Source organism: Sciurus vulgaris (genome assembly GCF_902686455.1).
Source record: "Sciurus vulgaris genome assembly, chromosome: 5".
Classification (NCBI taxonomy): Eukaryota; Metazoa; Chordata; class Mammalia; order Rodentia; family Sciuridae; genus Sciurus; species Sciurus vulgaris.
The window spans coordinates 163,522,902-163,541,528 of record NC_136465.1 but is presented as its reverse complement, the minus strand read 5'-3'; the positions used below and the strand labels follow the sequence as shown (position 1 = coordinate 163,541,528).

The following is an 18,627-nucleotide window of genomic DNA, read 5'->3' as shown; positions in this document are numbered from 1 at the left end:
TTCACTCTGATTGGTTACCATCTATACAATTGGCTAATTTTAGAATCAGGGTGGGCAAAAGGGAAAGGCTATAGTTGCATCCAGTTAAGGCTGAATACTACATTTTGAAAATGAACCATCATGCTTTCTATTTCTCACACCAGCATGGGTCCATGGGCCACTGGTTGGCTGTCCGCCAGGTGGCAGCTCTGGTAGGTGGGAGCATTCATCTTATTAAGGGCTGAGCTTTCCCCTTAATGAGAGCAAAGGGAAAATGCATTGCAGGGTCTTGTTGGAAGGTTGCAATAAATGGAAAACCAGCAGTTTTTCATGATTAATGTATAAGACACTGCCTCTTTACCTTTAGAAACCTCTGAATAGTTTTGATTTATTGAATAAAATAGTTGGCTAAAATTTAATGAGTGCTAGAGAAAAATAAAAAGAGCAAATGACCCAAATTGCAATGCATAGAAAATAGGAAATATCTGAGAATAAATTTGACAAGAAATGTACATGATCTTTATTTTATTTTTGAAAAGCTTTGAAATTACAGAAAAATAGGATTACAGTATGGAGGGAGACATTCATGGATGGGATAACTCAATGTAAAACTATCAATTCTCCTCCAGTTTTTAGACATGAAGCAATTCTAAGTGAAATCTCAATGGATTCAAATATTTGAATTTTCAGAATGATTGCTGAAGTTGTTGAAGAAATAATATGTGAGAAAAGAGTGTGAAATAATGAGAGCATTTTGAGTGTCAGGTTATTTGAATGTATTGTGAAGCTGTAATAATTTTTTCAAATATCACCATGAACAAAATTAGACCAGAAACTCAAGATGCTCAGGTATAGGTAGAACTTGGGAAGTGAGAGAAACTTCTTAGCATCTGTTTCTACCTACGGATATAAATAGTGCTGGAAAAAAAAAAATAGCACAGCTGTAATGGTTTGCTATTGGGTAAAAAGCTCGTTTTTTTGAAACATTGCACTAAAACAATTTCCAGAAAGGATTAGTTAAAGTGTAAGAAAATGTAAGTAAGTCTAAGCAAGAAAGCAAAAGAATAAATCATGAAGGAGAACATGATTGATAAATCTATCTAGATACACATAAAATTTCTATACATGAAATAAAGCAAAACACCACCCACAAAGCAACTCTGAGAAAATCAGAAACACAAGTAGAAAGAGAGTGAGCAACTGGGAAAAATATTCATGACATACACAACAGCCAAGGATGGATATTTCTAAGATGCAAAGTTAATTTGTAAGAAACTGTCAAACCATCTTTCGAAGGGGCTGTGTCATTTTGCATTTCTAACAGCAGGGAATGAGAGTTTCTGTTTTTCTTTATCCTCACTAGAATTTGTTTTTGTCAGTTTAACTTATGTATTTTTAAATTTTATTCATACTAGCAGGTGTGTGGTGGTACCTCATGGTTGTCTAACTTTGTGATTCCCTCCCTAATGACAAATGTTGAGCATCTCTACATATATTTATTTGCCACCTGTATATCTTCTTGGGGGAGGTGTCTGTGCAGATCTTTTGTCCATTTAAAAAATTTTTTTTAGTTGTTGATGGATCTTTTTTAAAATTTATTTCTATGTGGTGCTGAGGATCGAACCCAGCGCCTCACGCGGGCTAGGCAAGTGCTCCACCATGGAGTCACAACCCAGACCCCTTTTGTCCATTTTAAAATTAGATTGTTTTCTTATTGTTGAATTTTAAGCATTTTTTACATTTTGAATAGAAATTCTTTACCAGAGACTATAGATTTTACAAGTATTTTCTCCCAATCTGTGGCAAGTCTTTTCATTTTCTTAATATAGTGTCTTTCATAAAGCAGAAAATTTTAATTTTAATAAAGTTTAAATTTATAAATTTTCTTTGTGCCCCTCTGCCCAGGTAGCATCATCTTGTAGGATTCATCCTCTTGAGCTCTTCGTGTCAGTCACACTGGCTTTCTTTCTGTCCTTAAAGTAAATTCTGCTTTTTGGCCTTGGTACCAGTTGCACCCTATGCCAGGAATGCTCTTTCTATTGATAATTAGAGGCCAGTTCTTTTTGGTTATTCAGCTGAAGTGTTACTTTCTCAGAGTGGCTTCCTCAACAAATACTCTATATTCAGTCATTCTTTGTCATGTTAATTTGTTTTAATTCTCTGCATAGCTTTCACTGCTACCTGATATTTCTTTTCTTTTCACTGTCTTATCTCTGCTCTCTGTCCCCTGTCCCAGACCCTCCCACCCACCAGAATATGCGTTCCTTGGGAATAGGATCCTTCATTCATTGCTATATTCCTGGTGCCTGGAGCAGCACAGAACACAGAGTAAGTGCTGATTGGCCTCCTTTGTGTCCATCCTTCTCTTGACCCAAACCCCCTTGCTCTCTCTGCTCCTCTGTCTCCTCCTTCAGTTCTTTCAGCTCCACACTTTTTCCTATCTTGAAACCTTTGCATATTCTGTTCTGCATCCATTTTGCCTCAGAACCTCCTATTCTTTCCTTAACTCTCACTTCCATGGAGAAACCTCCTTAAGTTTATATCATCACCTCTTTTATGGTTATTTTCACAGTTTTAATTTTATATTCATTTATAAGATTATTCGATGACCTGCCTCACTTGTTATTCTGGCAGCACAAAAGGCAGGGTCTGATTGAGGTCATCTTTTGTCTCTGCACGCAGTACAGTGCTTGGTCCCTGGAAGGTGCTCCTAAGTGACTATTGGAGTCATGGGTTCATTTAAAACGAAATACTAGATTTCATTGGTTGTAGTTGCTGGCATTTGAGAGTGGATGAAAAATTGTAAATTCTAAACAAATACATTACAATATTGTATTTTATTAGTGATCAAAGAAATGCAACTTAAAACAAGAGGATACTATTTTTCAGGTATCATGTTGGTGATTTTTTTTTTTTTTTTGGCAATGATTTAAAAAAAACATAGTAATACTGGCAAAAGTGTGAGAAAATAGGTCTTTTACATGCTACAGGTAAGAGTTTATATTGGGACAATCTTTCTGGAACAATTTGGTGATATGTATTCAGAGTCTTAAAAATATTAATATCCTGTGGCTTTTATTTTGAAAAAAATGTTCTAAGAAGACAATATTGGATATTTGAAAATATTTTGCCAATATTTTTCATTATGTAACATTTTATGGTAGTGAAAAATTGGCTTGCTAATGTTAATCCATAAATGGAATACAGTCTGGTTATAAATATGTGTATTCTCAAAGTATATTAAGATATGAAAAATGTTCATACTATGTTTTAAGTAGACTAAACTCCGTGAGAGCAGGAACCATGAATATTGTACTTGATATACATCCAGCGTCTCACACAGTACTGAGACATAGATATTTTGTTGAATAAGAAAGTAAAAAAGTAGTGTATGATGTGTGCTATGTGTAGGACGATCCAAATTTTAAGTCTAGAAAAGTGTGTGTATGTGCGTGTGTGTGTGTGTGCATACAAAAGACCAGAAGCCTATTCAGCAATATATTAGCAGAGATTACCTTTGGTGCAGTTATGTATAGTGTTTGTAATTCTTTGCACTTTTCTATATTTTCTATAATACACGTATATTAGTTTTATAATGAGAAAACTGTTTTCTTGTCAGTGCTCACTCTGTTGGTGCTACATGAGTGAAGGCGAGGGTATGGTCACGGAGGGAGGCCGGGTTCATGAATGAAGGTTTCTTAGAGCAGTGAGATGGGCCAGTTGAATATCAGAAGCAGTGACGGACAACATCCATTTCAACCCATGCTTTTGACAGGAATCTGGAACCAAGAATCCTCCTGGGATGTGCTGAAGCCCTGCCCTGGGCAGAAGCCATCCCGCCACTCTTCTTCCAGGCACCCTTGCTTGCCTGCTCCGAGCAGCCAATATCGCTCTGAGTATCCCCATCTCCTGGTTCTTCCCTTTGGTTCCACTTCTGCCTCCAGCCCCTTCACTGGCACGACCACTTGGGACAAATGTCTTGAACTCTGGTGTTCAGCATTCTCTCTCCCCTGTCTCTGTTTTTGTTTTTTGCCACCTGACCCAAGCACCCTAGCTCCCACCCTCCCTGCAGTGCTAAGGGAGGGCCACAGCCTTGCTTGGATCCCAGAATGATGCCTGGTACACAGTAGGTGCTCAATACATGCTTATTTTGTGCATGACTGTGATTCACAGAAAAGTGGGCAAAGAGGAAGGAGGAGAGTCCTCATGTTGCAGTGCCCATAGTAGGGACAAAAGAGCAGAGGAGTAGCAAGGAACATGTCTGTGAGAAACAGGTTAGAACCCAACATTTGAAATGCAACAAATGAACCAATGTAGAAATTTAGCTAGAGAACATCTGAAAAGAGAAATTCTAAAAATGACAACTTTGGAACACCATGTGTCTAATTGAATCTGAAAGCTAAAAAATTCTATATATTTTCATTTGTGTATGAAGAAGAACTTCTCTCTCTCTCCTTCCCTCCCTCTCTAATTTCGTTCTTTTAACATTTTCTTTCTGTTGAAACCAGCAATTTAAGATAGTTGCAACAGAGGGCAGAATTGTGTAAGAAATATGAACATCGTTTTCTTTTTACCTGAAAATCACTATAAAACACAATAACAGTGCATAGATTGAGCTACATAAATACTCTTGGCTCTCTAGTTTTCAAAATTTACATACCAAGGTTATTTAATAGTATTTTTCATTATTTTTTATGTCACAGTCTAAAGTACTTGTCAACCTTAATAAAAGCAAAATACAGACCTCTTGAATAAGGAACTGAACTCATATCAGGATTAAGCCACAGGTATGGTTTGCTTCTTTCTGATGTGCTTTAGGATTTTTTACTTTTAATTCTAGTGCTGGAATGCAAGCTTTCTAAAGTTACTGCCACTGACAAATGCCGATTGATATTTTGTATTGGGAGTTTTTTGAAGCTTATGGGCAAGATCAAAGAAGCAAAGGAGCTATTCTTGAGTATTGAGGACATGTTGATGCAGGTAAAGTGAGAAAATCAGAAATCCTTCAGACCTGATTCCTTTGATGTTAGATATTTTCAGGTATCATTTACTTTGTTCGTTCATAACTTAGTCTATAAATTAGGAATTAATTGATTTGTTCATCAGTGAGGAAGCTGTGATTTTAATGCATACCTCATGCTGTACATTAATAACAATCACTAAAGAGGTCGGAATCATTAGAGAATGAGTGAAGGCAGATAGGTGTCACTGTGGGAGAAAAAAAAGAAGCATTCGTAAATTTGAAAAGTGAAATCTACTGGTAGATTGGAATGAACTAATAAAAAATTGGCCAAAGATTTGGCTGTAACTTTCATGAAGATATCAGTGAAGGCCTGGGATAAAGCTCAGTGGTAGAGCACTTGCCCAGAATGTGCAAAGGCCCTGGGTTAGATCCTTAGCATTGCACACACACACACACACACACACACACACACACACACACACACACACAAGAAAAGAAAAGAAAGTATTGGGGATAGATGATTGAGTTGCTTTTTCTAAAAAATGAACTTTTGACTTTATTGAATATAATGAAAATTTCACTTGTGATTATTACTGTGTTTAAGATGACACTTAATTGCCTTTCTAAAAAAAGTTATAAAATTTCACTGTTTTCAATAGAGTTTGTAGACTAAGGGCAGAATAATCCAAAACAAAACTTTCTGCTTAAAAACCAAGAGCTAAACATTTTCGTAAGACATTACCCCTGGCTCCATCAACACATAGATAGAAGGAATGCTATCTGGTGAGATTTATAAAACTCAAAATTGTAAGACCCTTTATGACAGAGACAGTGCTTATTTACTAATTTTGTATCTCCATGTTATATTATGACCTGTGGGTGCTTAATAAAACAAATGGACTGGGACACTATGAAAGCGGTACTAAGAGGAAAATTCATTGCATGGAGCGCATTCCAGAAAAGAATGAAAAGTCAACAACTATATGACCTAACATTACAGCTCAAAGCCCTAGAAAAAGAAGAACAGAATAACAGCAAAAGTAGTTGAAGACAGGAAATAATTAAAATCAGAACTGAAATCAATGAAATTGAAACAAAAGAAACAATTCAAAAAATTGACAAAACAAAAAGTTGGTTCTTTGAGAAAGTAAACAAAATAGACAAACCCTTAGCCACACTAACTAAGAGAAGGAGAGAGAAAACTCAAATTACTAAAATTCGTGATGAAAAAGGAAATATCACAACAGACAACACTGAGATACAGAACATAATGAGAAGACACTTCGAAAATCTGTATTCCAACAAAATAGAAACTACCGAAGACATTGACAAATTTCTAAAGACATATGCTCCTCCCAAACTGAACCAGGAGGACATACACAATTTAAGCAGATCAATATCAAGCAATGAAATAGAAGAAGGCATTGAAAATCTACCATCCAAGAAAAGCCCAGGACCAGACGGATACTCAGCCAAGTTCTATAAGACCTTCAAAGAAGAACTCATTCCAATACTTCTCAAAGTATTCCAGGAAATAGAAAAGGAGGGTATCCTACCAAACGCATTCTATGAAGCTAATATCACCCTCATATCCAAACCAGGAAAAGACACATCAAGGAAAGAAAAATTTAGACCAATATCCTTGATGAATATAGATGCAAAGATCCTTAACAAAATATTGGCAAACCATATCAAAAAACATATTAAGAAAACTGTACATCATGTTCAAGTGGGGTTCATTCCTGGATGGCTTAACATCTGTAAATCAATAAACGTAATCCATCATGTCAATAGACTTAAGGATAAGAATCATATGGTTATTTCCATTGACGCAGAAAAAGTGTTCGACAAAATACAACACCCCTTTATGCTCAAAACTAGAAAAAATAGGGATAGTAGGAACATATCTGAACATTGTAAAGGCTATTTATGCTAAGCCCAAGACCAACATCATTCTTCCACAATCCCACAGTGCTGGGGACTCGAACCTAGGCCTCCAGCATGCAAGGTAGGCACTCTCCCAGATGGGCTATATGGCCTGCACTCCAACATCATTCTTAATGGAGAAAAACTGAAAGCATTCCCTTTAAAAACTGGAACAAGACAGGGATGTCCTTATTCACCTCTTCTATTCAACATTGTCCTCAAAACTCTAGCCAGAGCAATTAGACAGACTAGAGAAATTAAAGGGATACGAATAGGAAAAGAGGAACTTAAGCTGTCACTATTTGCTGATGACATGATTCTATATTTAGAGGAGCCAAAAAACTCCTCCAGAAAACTTCTAGACCTCATCAATGAATTCAGCAAAATAAATCAACACGCATAAATCTAAAGCATCTTTATACGCAAGCGATGAAACATCTGAAAGGGAAATGAGGAAAACAACCCCATTTGCAATAGCCTCAAAAAAAAAAAAAAAAAAAAAAAAAAAAAACTTGGGCATCAATCTAACCAAAGAGGTAAAAGATCTCTACAAATGAAAACTACAAAACATTGAAGAAAGAAATTGAGGAAGACCTTAGAAGATGGAAAGATCTCCCATGTTCTTGGATAGGCAGAATTAATATTGTCAAAATGGCCATACTACCAAAGTGCTATACAGATTCAGTGCAATTCCAATTAAAATCCCAATGATGTACCTTACAGAAATAGAGCAAGCAATCATGAAATTCATCTGGAAGAATAAGAAACCCAGAATAGCTAAGGCAATCCTTAGCAGGAAGAACGAAACAGGGGGTATCGCAATACCAGAACTTCAACTATACTACAAAGCAATAGTAACAAAAACAGCATGGTATTGGCACCAAAATAGACAGGTAGATCAATGGTACAGAATAGAGGACACGGACACAAACCCAAATAAATACCATTTTCTCATACTAGACAAAGGTGCCAAAAATATGCAATGGAGATAAGATAGCCTCTTCAACAAATGGTGCTGGGAAAACTGGAAATCCATATGCAACAGAATGAAACTAAACCCCTATCTCTCACCCTGCACAAAAATCAACTCACAATGGATCAAGGACCTTGAAATCAGACCAGAAACCCTGCATCTTACAGAAGAATAAGTAGGTCCAAATCTTCAACTTGTTGGCTTAAGATCAGATTCCTTAACAGGACTCCCATAGCACAAGTAATAAAAGCAAGAATCAATAACTGGGACAGATTCAAACTAAAAAGCTTTCTCTCAGCAAAGGAAACTATCAGCAATGTGAAGAGAGAGCCTACAGAGTGGGAGAAAATCTTTGCCACTCATACTTCAGATAGAGCACTAATTTCCAAAATCTATAAAGAACTCAAAACGCTCTACACCAAGAATACAAATAACCCACTCAACAAATGGGCTAAGGATATGTGTTGTGCCCAGCGGCTCGAGACCCCACAAAGACCACCAGAGACCACGATCAATGCAAGAAACAAAGAGTCATTTATTGGCAAGCTCGAGCCTGGTCCTCTGCGCACACGGTAACCCGGTGACGCTAAGAGGCCCCGAGCCTTTGTTCAACAGGCCTATTTATAATGAAAGGCAAACAGTTTTACAGTGTTCTTCTTAATTGGCTGACATAAAATTATATATGATGTTATTTTAAGTTCTGAGTCTCCGAGTGGAGTGTTATCATTATCTTTTAAGTTTGCTTTTGCACCGGCAAGGTCAGCTGCCTTTATGGATAAGAGGTGAAGATTCTTTGCAGCTTTTATGAGGGGTTTGAGGGCAATTAGGGAAGAGCTTCGTACTTACACAGGCTGAGGTTTTTATGAGGGGTGAGGGCAGTTAGGGAAGAGGCTTTTGTTTACGTAAGTGCGGGCTCTTTCTATTTTACATATGAACAGACACTTCATAGAAAAAGATCTACAAGCAATCAACAAACATATGAAAAAATGTTCACCTTTAGTAATAAGAGAAATGCAAATCAAAACCACCCTAAGATTCCATCTCACTCCAATTAGAATGGCGATTATCAAGAATCCAAGCAACAAGAGGTGTTGGAGAGGATGTGGGGAAAAAGGTACACTCATACATTGCTGGTGGGGCTGCAAATTAGTGCAGCCACTCTGGAAAGCAGTGTGGAGATTCCTTAGAAAACTTGGAATGGAACCACCATTTGACCCAGCTCTCCCACTCCTTGGCGTATACCCAAAGGACTTAAAATCAGCATATTACAGACACATACCACAACAATGTTCATAGCTGCTCAATTCACAATAGCCAGATTGTGGAACCAACCTAGATGTCCTTCAATTGCTGAATGGATAAAGAAACTGATATATATATACAATGGAATATTACTCAACTATAAAGAATAATAAAATTATGTCATTTGCAGGCAAATGGATGAAATTGGAGAATATCATGCTAAGTGAGATAAGCCAATCTCAAAAAACCAAAGGACGAATGATCTCCCTGATAAGCAGATGATGACACATAATGGAGGGTGGTAGGGGGGCAAGAATGGAGGAAGGAGGGACTGTATAGAGGGAAAAGAGGGGTGGGAGGGGTGGGGGGAAGGAAAAAAATAACAGAATGAATCAAACATTATTACCCTATGTAAATGTATGATTATGCAAATGGTATGCTGTTACTCCATGTACAGAGACAACATGTATCCCATTTGTTTACAATAAAAAAAGTGAAAAAACAAACAAACAAACAAACCAGAATGGAATTATAGGTTTGGGAAAAGCAAAAGAGATAAAGCACCATTTCCATCAAAAAAAAAAAAAAAAAAGAAAGAAAGAAAAAAGAAAAATGCCACTGGCAAATGCAAGTATGAAATCCACATTCCCAGGACACAACCAAATAACACAGGTGACTTCCCACAAAGAGGCACAATGGCACATCACACAGCCTTAGATCAGGATGAGAGACCTGGAGGGCATGAGTTCCATAAGTTTGACCAGATCACTTCCCTCCCTTTTCTATCAATGAGCTGTTGAAACTCAATGATATTCACCTCCTTTACAACCGAGTTTCATCATTCTGGGAACAAAAAGCTAAAATAACAAAGTTTGGTCATTGAATAGTCATTTACATTACATACCTCTGAAGTAAAAATGTTCAACAGTGGCATATTAATTAAATAAATTAGGGTTGGGGTTGTGGCTCAGTGGTAGAGTGCTCGCCTAGCATGTGTGAAGCACTGGGTTTGATCCTCAGCACCATATATAATTAAATGAATAAAATAAAGGCCTATCACATCTAAAATTTTTAAAAAATAAATAAATAAATAAATCATACTGTGTCCACTAAAAAAAAAAAAAACAAAAAACAAATGTAACAATCAATAAATCAATTTGAACATGTAAATTCCTTTGTGTCCTTAGAAAGTAGCCCTAAGAAGTGAATAGAGCACAGGCCATTTTCAGACTGACCCAGATTTAAAACCCAGCTTTGCCACCTCCTGCTTGTATGACCTTGGTAAGAATTTTAGCCTCTGCCCCAGGGAGTTCTCATTTGGGGGGATTCTATTATCTCATGGGGCTGTTAAAAGGATCAAGTAAGAAAGTGCATAAAGCCCTTTGCACAGCGTCTGGTGCGTGTCTGGTGGCTGGTTGGTTATTACTATTTGGGGGTGACCTAGTAACTGTGGCCTCGGTTGGAAGTAAGAGGGTTTGGGGATCTTTTGACCGTCTTGTCATCGAGGGAGCAGCATAGCAGGGGTCTTGTGTTTCCGATCAAGACGGTGGGACTGCCCCACACCGCTTCTTTTCCCGTGAAGAGGTGCATGTTTCCTGTGGCTGACAGGTGTCTGTCTGGAAGGCACCAGTTACTCTACCAGGTGATCACGGAAGGCCTGTTCGCAGCTGCTCACTTATTCACGCTGTCATTCGCTCACTTGCTGACCTTCCCTCAGGGCCTGGCCTGAGCCCTGTGCCGGAGTTGGGGCGACAGCAGCGAGCGAGGCAGCCCGTTTCTGCCCTTGCGTTGCTCCTAGTCCCGCTGGAAGTCTCTGCCAGCTCGGGCAGCAGCTCAGCCAGAAGCACACCTGTGGAATGGTGAAGGCACGCGGCTCGGAGGAGGCTCGCCAAAGCTACGCGCCCCAGGAGTCCCGCGGCACGGTGCTCCTGCGGCGGCGTCCTTGTGATTTCATTCTTAGTATTTTGCCACAGTAAAAAACAAACAAACAAACAAACAAACAAACAAAAAACCAAAAAAAAACCCCAAGAAAAATAAAGATATTTTTATTCTCAATATTACGCAACAGTTGCTTGGGACTGGTCACCACAGAGACTATTAAAGGGAGTTTTTTAGGCTCTGAAGTTACTTCTAAAAGAAGTTTTACAACTATTTTGGGCAGTATCATCTTCTCTGAACTATGTGCCTGACTTTGTGCGGCTGAAAGATCCTGTTACCTGTGATGTGTACATTCTGTACCATATGCTTTCATAAGTCCTTCAGATAAGATAGTTTTAAATTTTAATGCAGTGGTTTTCAACTAGGGGGGCAATTTTGTCCCCTCGGGAACACTTGGCAATGCTGAAGACATTTCGATTGTCACAGCAGAGGAGAAGTGGTACTGGCGCCTGCTGGGTAGAGGAGGGATGCAGCTCAGCACCCGGCAGTGCGCAGGTCAGGCCCCAGCCCAAACGCCAGCATGCGGAGACTGAGAAGCCCTGAAGTAGAAGGCTGGTTGGTGAAAGTCGGTCTCCTTCGCCTCCTCCCTAGTATTTCACAGGAGGTACGCCAGGTAGCGAGAAAACCAAAGGGTCCGCTTGCGAACAGGACCTCTGCTCCCACGGCAGACAGACAGAGGCCGGCTTGTTCAGAAAACGCACAGAGCGGTGTGGTGGAGCTCAGCAGACCCGGGTTGGACTCCCTCGCTCTCCTACTGGTTGGCCACGCAGCTGGGATGATCCGTCAGCCTCCCTGAGTTCTGGTTTTCCCACCTGTAGAGAGGAGTAACAAGCCCTGCTTCCTAGGCTGAGATCCAGGGACTGGCATGCCTGGGAGAGCTTAGCTCAGCCACTGCTGCAGAGATGGCTGCAGGCACAGACCTGAGACCTAAGACTGAAACTGTTCTCCCTTCAGGGTCACTCCATCAGCAACATCTGCGTCCTGGAGGCCAAAGCAGGGAACTCAGTGCTTGGACTGGAGTCTCTGTCCTCACGGAAGACAGACTGGAGTGGGAAGAGGGGAAGAAAATCCACGTCTTCATAACGAGGAGGCTGACACATGAGGCCACATCCAACAAGTCCAGTAGCACTGGTGGCAGCTGGGCAGTGGGACCTGGAGGTGGGAGGACCACTGTGGCCTGGTGGTGGACTCAGCAGATATCACACCACCTGTGACAGGACTTGTGCCTCACTCTTGGACTAATTGGAAACATACCTGTGACGTGCAGAGTAATCAAGAAAACCCCAAGAATTTGCACTTTGTGGAGACAGGAAATCTGAAGAAGCAGCTGGGTTTGGCGAGGAAGATGATGATCTTTAAACATTTTGAGTTTGCATCCCAGAGGAGTAGTCAGCCAGCTGAGGGCAATGGAGAGCTGGAAATCTGGAGAGAGACAGGGAGACATCTGCCCACATGTGAATTCTGAAGCCACGAGAGGAAACGAGGTCCCTAAGCAATAATGGGAATTGGTGTGGGGGACTGCTGATATTTGGAAGGAGAAGAGTAAATGAGCCTGTGGAGAAGGCAAAGATTGGAAGAGAGTCAGGAGATCAGAGTTCCCCCCAAATCAAGGAGGGAGTGGCTAACAGCATCAGAGGCCTGCCTAGAGGTGTGGACAAATGAGGACTGCAAGAAGGCCCATCTGGTGCGTGGGGGCCAGTGACAGCCACTGAGAAGGCAGGACATGTAGGAGGAGCAAGAGGCAGGGCTTTAGGAGGTGGGGGTGATAATGAAACAGAGAAGATGCACATATGGAGGCTTGTTTGAAAAGTTTGTCAGTAAAAGGAGAAAGGTGAAAAGTGAGGAGAGTGTGAGGTTCAGGTCAAGTTTGATCCAGGATATGTGTGTTTATGTGGAGCAGGAAATGAACCAGAGGGAGGGGCAGATTAGAGATGCGGGTAGAGACTCTGTGAGAAGGCTAGAGGGAAGGAGACAGAGCTCAGGGCCAGGGCAGGTCCTTGGGAAGGGGGTTGGGCTTCCTACCCAATGTGTGAGGGCAGTCATTCAGCAATATTTGAGCTTAGAAAAGTCAGAATGGAGGCCACCTTTGAAGTGGAGGATTGGGAGGATGAGCAGCAAAGATAAGGTCTAGAATAGTTGCTGAGAAGAGACACTTTTAAATTTACTCCCAAGGGATGTGCAAAAGACCCACAGACTCCTTCCAATTGGAAGGAAATTGGTATCTCAGAGCAGAGGTAAACTGTCTTCAAGACCCCTGTCCAAAAGCTCTGCTTCAAGAGGTCAGCTAATATGGAAGGGCACTTAAGTGTTAGTATGTGCAGGAGAGTAGAACACTTATTCTTTCAGTTCTAACAGGGATCCAGGCTCAGTCAGTACTCTCCTGGGCTAACACTGTGCTCCAGTGTAAAGTATTACATGGCCAGTGACATTGCAATGCCATCCATCCTCTGGTGCTTTATTAGTTACTCAACACATTCATATATATTCTAGTTAATAATAAGTTTTCCAAAATGCTCTACTAATAGTGAGATAACTCTGATTTCTTGGATTAGACATTTAAAAAAAACTTTAACCAACTAGTATATTCTTATGCGTTGGTAAAGTTTTGATTGAGAAGTGATTTAAGCTAATGAAGTTGAAGTACCCTGAAATAAATATGCTAGACAAGGAAGGAACATTTAAATTTAAGTCTTTAAGCAAAAACATGTCAGACATAAAGTTAGCAGATCCATGGTGGCGTTTGAATTCAAGCAGCATTTCCAGCTATTCCTTTGAATCTCGATACTACCTGCCCTGGAATACTTAACATGTGCAAGACACTGTCAGGTTATTCTTCAAAAATGTTATTACTACTAACTACCAACCCATGAGAACATTGTCCAAAATGCATTTTAGTTTGCATTGTCTCCCTATACATATTTTATAAATATTTAAAATTCCCTGATAAGTGATGTAATACAGGTTTTTATGACATGAGCCTTTCCTGGGCAGGTGTCCCGCTGCTGTATCTGTCCTAATGCTGGGTTTCTTGAGAAGCTGCTGGTTCTCTTTTTTCCTTTTGTACAGAACCAGTCCACAAGAGAAATGCTTCTCAAAACTCAGAATGCCACTGGAGAACTGTATCTTGAAATTGGGAATACCCAGGAAGGGTTCAAATATTTCCAGAAGGCGTGGTCAAACCTGCTGTGTTTTCCCTTCAGTGACTTAAAAGACAGCCAGAACTTGATGAAGCAGAAAGGTACGTAGACACCTACAGAGGGAATCACCCCTGTGTTCCCCCTAGGCCACTCCCACCCCAGGGAAAGGGAAATGGACTGTGGACTTCATTGGCTTATTTTTTGGAAGGCTTCCAGGTACATGATGGTTCAACATGAAATGCTCCCTTTCCTTTCTTGGGGGGTGGTACTGGGGATTGACTTTAGGGGTACTCAGCCACTTAGCCACATCCCCAGTGCTTTTTTTTTTTTTTGTATTTTATAAATTTAGAGACAGAGTCTCACTGAGTCTTGCTGTTGCTGAGGCTGGCTTTGAACTCATGGTCCTCCTGCCTCAGCCTCCAAAGCTCCTGGGATTACAGACGTGCGCCACTGCGCCCAGTGAAGTGCTCCCCTTCCTAACAGTCCACCCTTTTAGAACACTGAGGGTCATTAGATGCGCCCAGCAGCAGGGGAGGGTATCAGAGCTCCACTCAGAAGCAGTCTTTCTTGGTTCAGATTCGACCTCTCCACTTATTAGCTTCATGCCTTAAGCTTTCAGGGTCACAGCTTTCCTGTTGCTAAGGTCAGATAAAGACAGCATCTACATTGCATATCCCTGTGAGACCAGAGAGTTCCCAGGAGCCTGCGAAGTACCCAGATGCTGTATGGCACATGCTGAAGTACTCACTGATAATTTTATTCTCTGGTATTCGATTCCTGAGGCCACTGTGGTGCCACTGATGTAACAGAGGCAAAGGATGTTTACTGAACCAAGCCACATGTTAAGCATCCATAATCCAAAACTCCAAAATCTGACATGCTGTAAAATTGAAAAACATTTTGAGTGTCAACATGATGCTCAAAAAGTTTTGGACTTTGGAGCATGTTGGATTTTGGGGTTAGGGATGCTCAACCAAGTCAAGTCTGCAAATATTAAAAAAAAAAAAAAAAAAAAAATCTCCCAAATCTGAAACTCTTTTGGTTCCAAGCATTTTGATGAGGAATCCTCAACTTGTATTAAACAATTTCGATCACTGAATCACAGTCAGACTGAAGGACTCTCACCTAGCATTTAGCTTTTTTAAAAATATTTTTTAAATTGTAGATGGACACAATACCTTTATTTATTTATTTATATGTGGTGCTAAGGATCAAACCCAGGGCCTTACACATGCAGGGCAAGCGCCCTGCCACTGAGCCACAAACCTAGCCCAGCATTTAGCTTTTGTTGCATAGCAAACCATCCCAGAACTTGGTGACTTAAAACAACATTAAGTTTGCCTATGGGTCAGCTGAGCCATTCTGCTGTGCTGGGTGGGCTTAGCAGATTTCAATTTTGGATCAAAAAATCTAAAAATCCCATATGTTCCAAAGTACAAAACTTTTTGAGCATCATATTGATTGTAGAGCATTTTGAGTTTGGATTATGGATGTTCAACCTGTACCTTGATTCAGTTAGCATCCTTTGTCTCTTTATATCAGACACTCCACCACAGTGGCCTCAGGCATCAAACATAGGAGAATGAACAATCATGCAAGTGTCTGAGGTCACCTGGCAGGACTGATGAGCCTGGCTGAGCTCAGGGGCCTCACTTAGATGTCTGCTGGTTATCTAGCAAGGTGGTGGGGGTGACTGTGCTGCTTCTCATCCCCAGGAAGATTGCCCAGGTCTGCTCACTTTGCAGGATTCCAGGAGAAGCAGAAGCCTAGGCCTAGGCTCAGAGCTGGTGTAACGTCTTATTCCACTGCGTATGCTCAGCCACAGAAAGTCCCCTGCCTTACTCATCTCTTGATGGGGGTTGGTGGGGTAAGCCAACACATGACATGCTTACAGGCTGGTAAATGCAGTAAGAGATGGAGTTGAGCATGGCCCACCTGGAAAAGGTGGCCAAAGACCTTTTGGGGAAGGGGGCGATGAAGTTGGGACTTAAAGGACTGCAGGAGCCACGGTCCTGGCTGAGGGAGCAGTATGTGCAGAACCCTGGGGTGGGGAAGCTGGGCCTGTCCTAGGAATGGAGGGATTCCCCGGTGAGCAAAGGAGAGGAGGCAGCGGGACCCAGATTGTGCAGGGTGTGGGTGGCATCTGAATTTTATTCTAAGTGCAAGGGGAAGTCACTGCAGGGAGTTAGAGTAGGAATGATGCCTTCTGCTTTGTGTTTTTTTTTTTTTTTTCTTTCTTTCCTTTTTTTCTATACCAGGGATGGGACCCAGGGTCTCATGCATGTTAGGCAAGTACTCTACCACTGAGCTACATTTCTGGTTCTGGTTTCTGGTTAATTTTTAATTTTTAATTTATTTTCCGGTGTTGGGGATTGAACCCAGTGGTACTGAACCACTGAGTCACATCCCCAGCTTTTTTTAAAAAAAAATTTATTTAGAGACAGAGTCAACTCTAAAGAGTTGCTTAGGGCCTCACTAAGTTCCTGAGGCTGTCTTTGAACTCGAAATCCTCCTGCCTCAGCCTCCCAAACTGCTGAGATTATAGGTATGTGCCACCATGCCCAGCTCGGTTTCTGTTTTGAGATGACATTTGTTGTTGTGTAGGGAATAGATTTTCTGGTGTGTAAGAGTTGGCATAGAGAGACAACAGTTATGTTGCTGTCCTGTTCTTATGTCCAAGTGCAAGATACAAGGTCCCAGGTTGGGGGCATAGGAAGGGGTGTGACAGGAGGTACTTTTTGGTACCTGAGTGGTATCCTGTGGAATCCTACAGTAATCCTATGGAAGTCTGACTTCCACAGCACAGGGAGTTAACTCTGCCTCTAGCAATGCCTTCTTAGAATACTACTGTCTTAGTTTGCTAGAGCTACTATAACAATGTGCCACAGGCTGGGAGGCTTAAAGTGAAGACTTTTTTTTCCTGACAGTTCTAGAGCTAGAAGTCCAAGGTCAAGGTATCAGCAGGATTGATTTCTCTTGAGACTCTCTCCTTGGCTTGCAGATGGCCACCAGCTTCCTGTCTCCCTCACGTGGTCTTCTACATGTGTGTCCTCATATCCTCTTCTTATAAGGACACCAGTCATATTGGATTGAAGTCCACCCTAATGGCCTCATTTTGATTCTTAATTACTTCTTTAAAGAAACTGAATGCAAATATAGTCACATTCTGAGGTACTAAGGATTAGGGAGGGTTTCAACATATAGATTTTGAGGGAATAAAATTTAGCTCAAATAATTACTGTGATTTCCCCCATTCCCTAACAATATAGTTTAGAAGATTTTTTTAAAAAAGTATTTGCTATTGTCAAAATATATAACTCAATAAAGGGGGAAAATTGTAGGCCTTCTGCGTAGAGTACGCGCCCAAGGCAGAGTGTATCTAGGGACAGACTGCTGTGCATTAATTGGGTTTGTGGGACTTGTTCATGTACTTCTTATCATCAGTCTGTGTTGTATTAATTCACCGTGTCTTGTTGGAGGAACTGTACTAATTCTCTTCTGTCAAACTCGTTACCATGGGAATGGCTGCCTAGTCTAGATCCATAGTTTCACCGTATTGCTGACTTGTTCATTTGTGAAACAGACTCAGTCTTTGGTTTCAATCTGTTACCTCTTAGCTCTTTGGTCCTATAACCGATGTGCACACAAATGCCTTTATGAAAACCAGTCCCCACGCTATTTGGGTCAGTAGTTGATTTATCAAGAACAACTGACTGTTGGCACTGATAAAGAAATGATATAAATGCTAGGCCTTCTGGCATCTTAACTCTTTTGTGGTGGGGGTGGTGGACCATAAGCCTCCAATGCTTTGCTAACATAACATGTATTCCCTGCAGTCAGAGTGCTGAACAACCTGGCAAAGTCAGCATCTGAGGAGTACCTAAAAGAAAATCACGTTTTGGAATATGCTACTGAGGTTTCCAAGTTGGTGAACAACGATCCCCATGACCAAGCTACCATGAAATACACAGAAGGTGTTCTCATGTAAACGTGCATTTAAATTTTTGTTCTGTTTGTTTTGTTTTCTGGATTAGTGTTCATTCTTATGATCAATGTACTTAACCCACATCTACGAATCCATTTCCCAACTAACTGATTTGGTTAAGAAATGCTGACTTTTTAACATTTCTATCCTTGAGCTTAAAATGGTTCCCAACCAGGACTTACGTGGGCCTCGCCCCTTTCACTCGTGGCACTTGTGGCAATATCCGGAGACATTTCTGGTTGTCATGACTGTGGGGGAAGGGTGCTGGCATCTAGTGGGTGGAGGCCAGGGTGCAGCTAAACATCCTACGGTGCGCAGGTCAGCCCCACAATGAGGAATCACCCAGCGCACATGTCAGCAGTGCTGAATTTGAAAATAGTTTCCTCATGAAGATATTGCTGGGGAGGTAGCTCAGTGGTACAGTACTTTCCCAGCATGCAAGCAAGCACGAGGCCCTGGGTCCAGTCCCCAACACACACACACA

At 41.0% G+C, this 18,627-nt stretch overlaps 1 protein-coding gene across 1 annotated transcript in view; it reads left to right on the top strand.

The window, feature by feature from the left end:
* Nucleotides 1-18,627, top strand: part of LOC306661135 (putative tetratricopeptide repeat protein 41) — a gene marked incomplete at its 5' end in the record, with an annotated part of 60,768 nt that extends 42,141 nt beyond the window's left edge. Inside the window, 3 exon segments of the mRNA XM_079139922.1 lie at nt 4,820-4,959; nt 14,088-14,259; nt 17,995-18,627. Of these exon segments, the coding sequence (XP_078996048.1) occupies nt 4,820-4,959; nt 14,088-14,259; nt 17,995-18,146 (464 nt within the window). The 3' untranslated portion in view covers nt 18,147-18,627.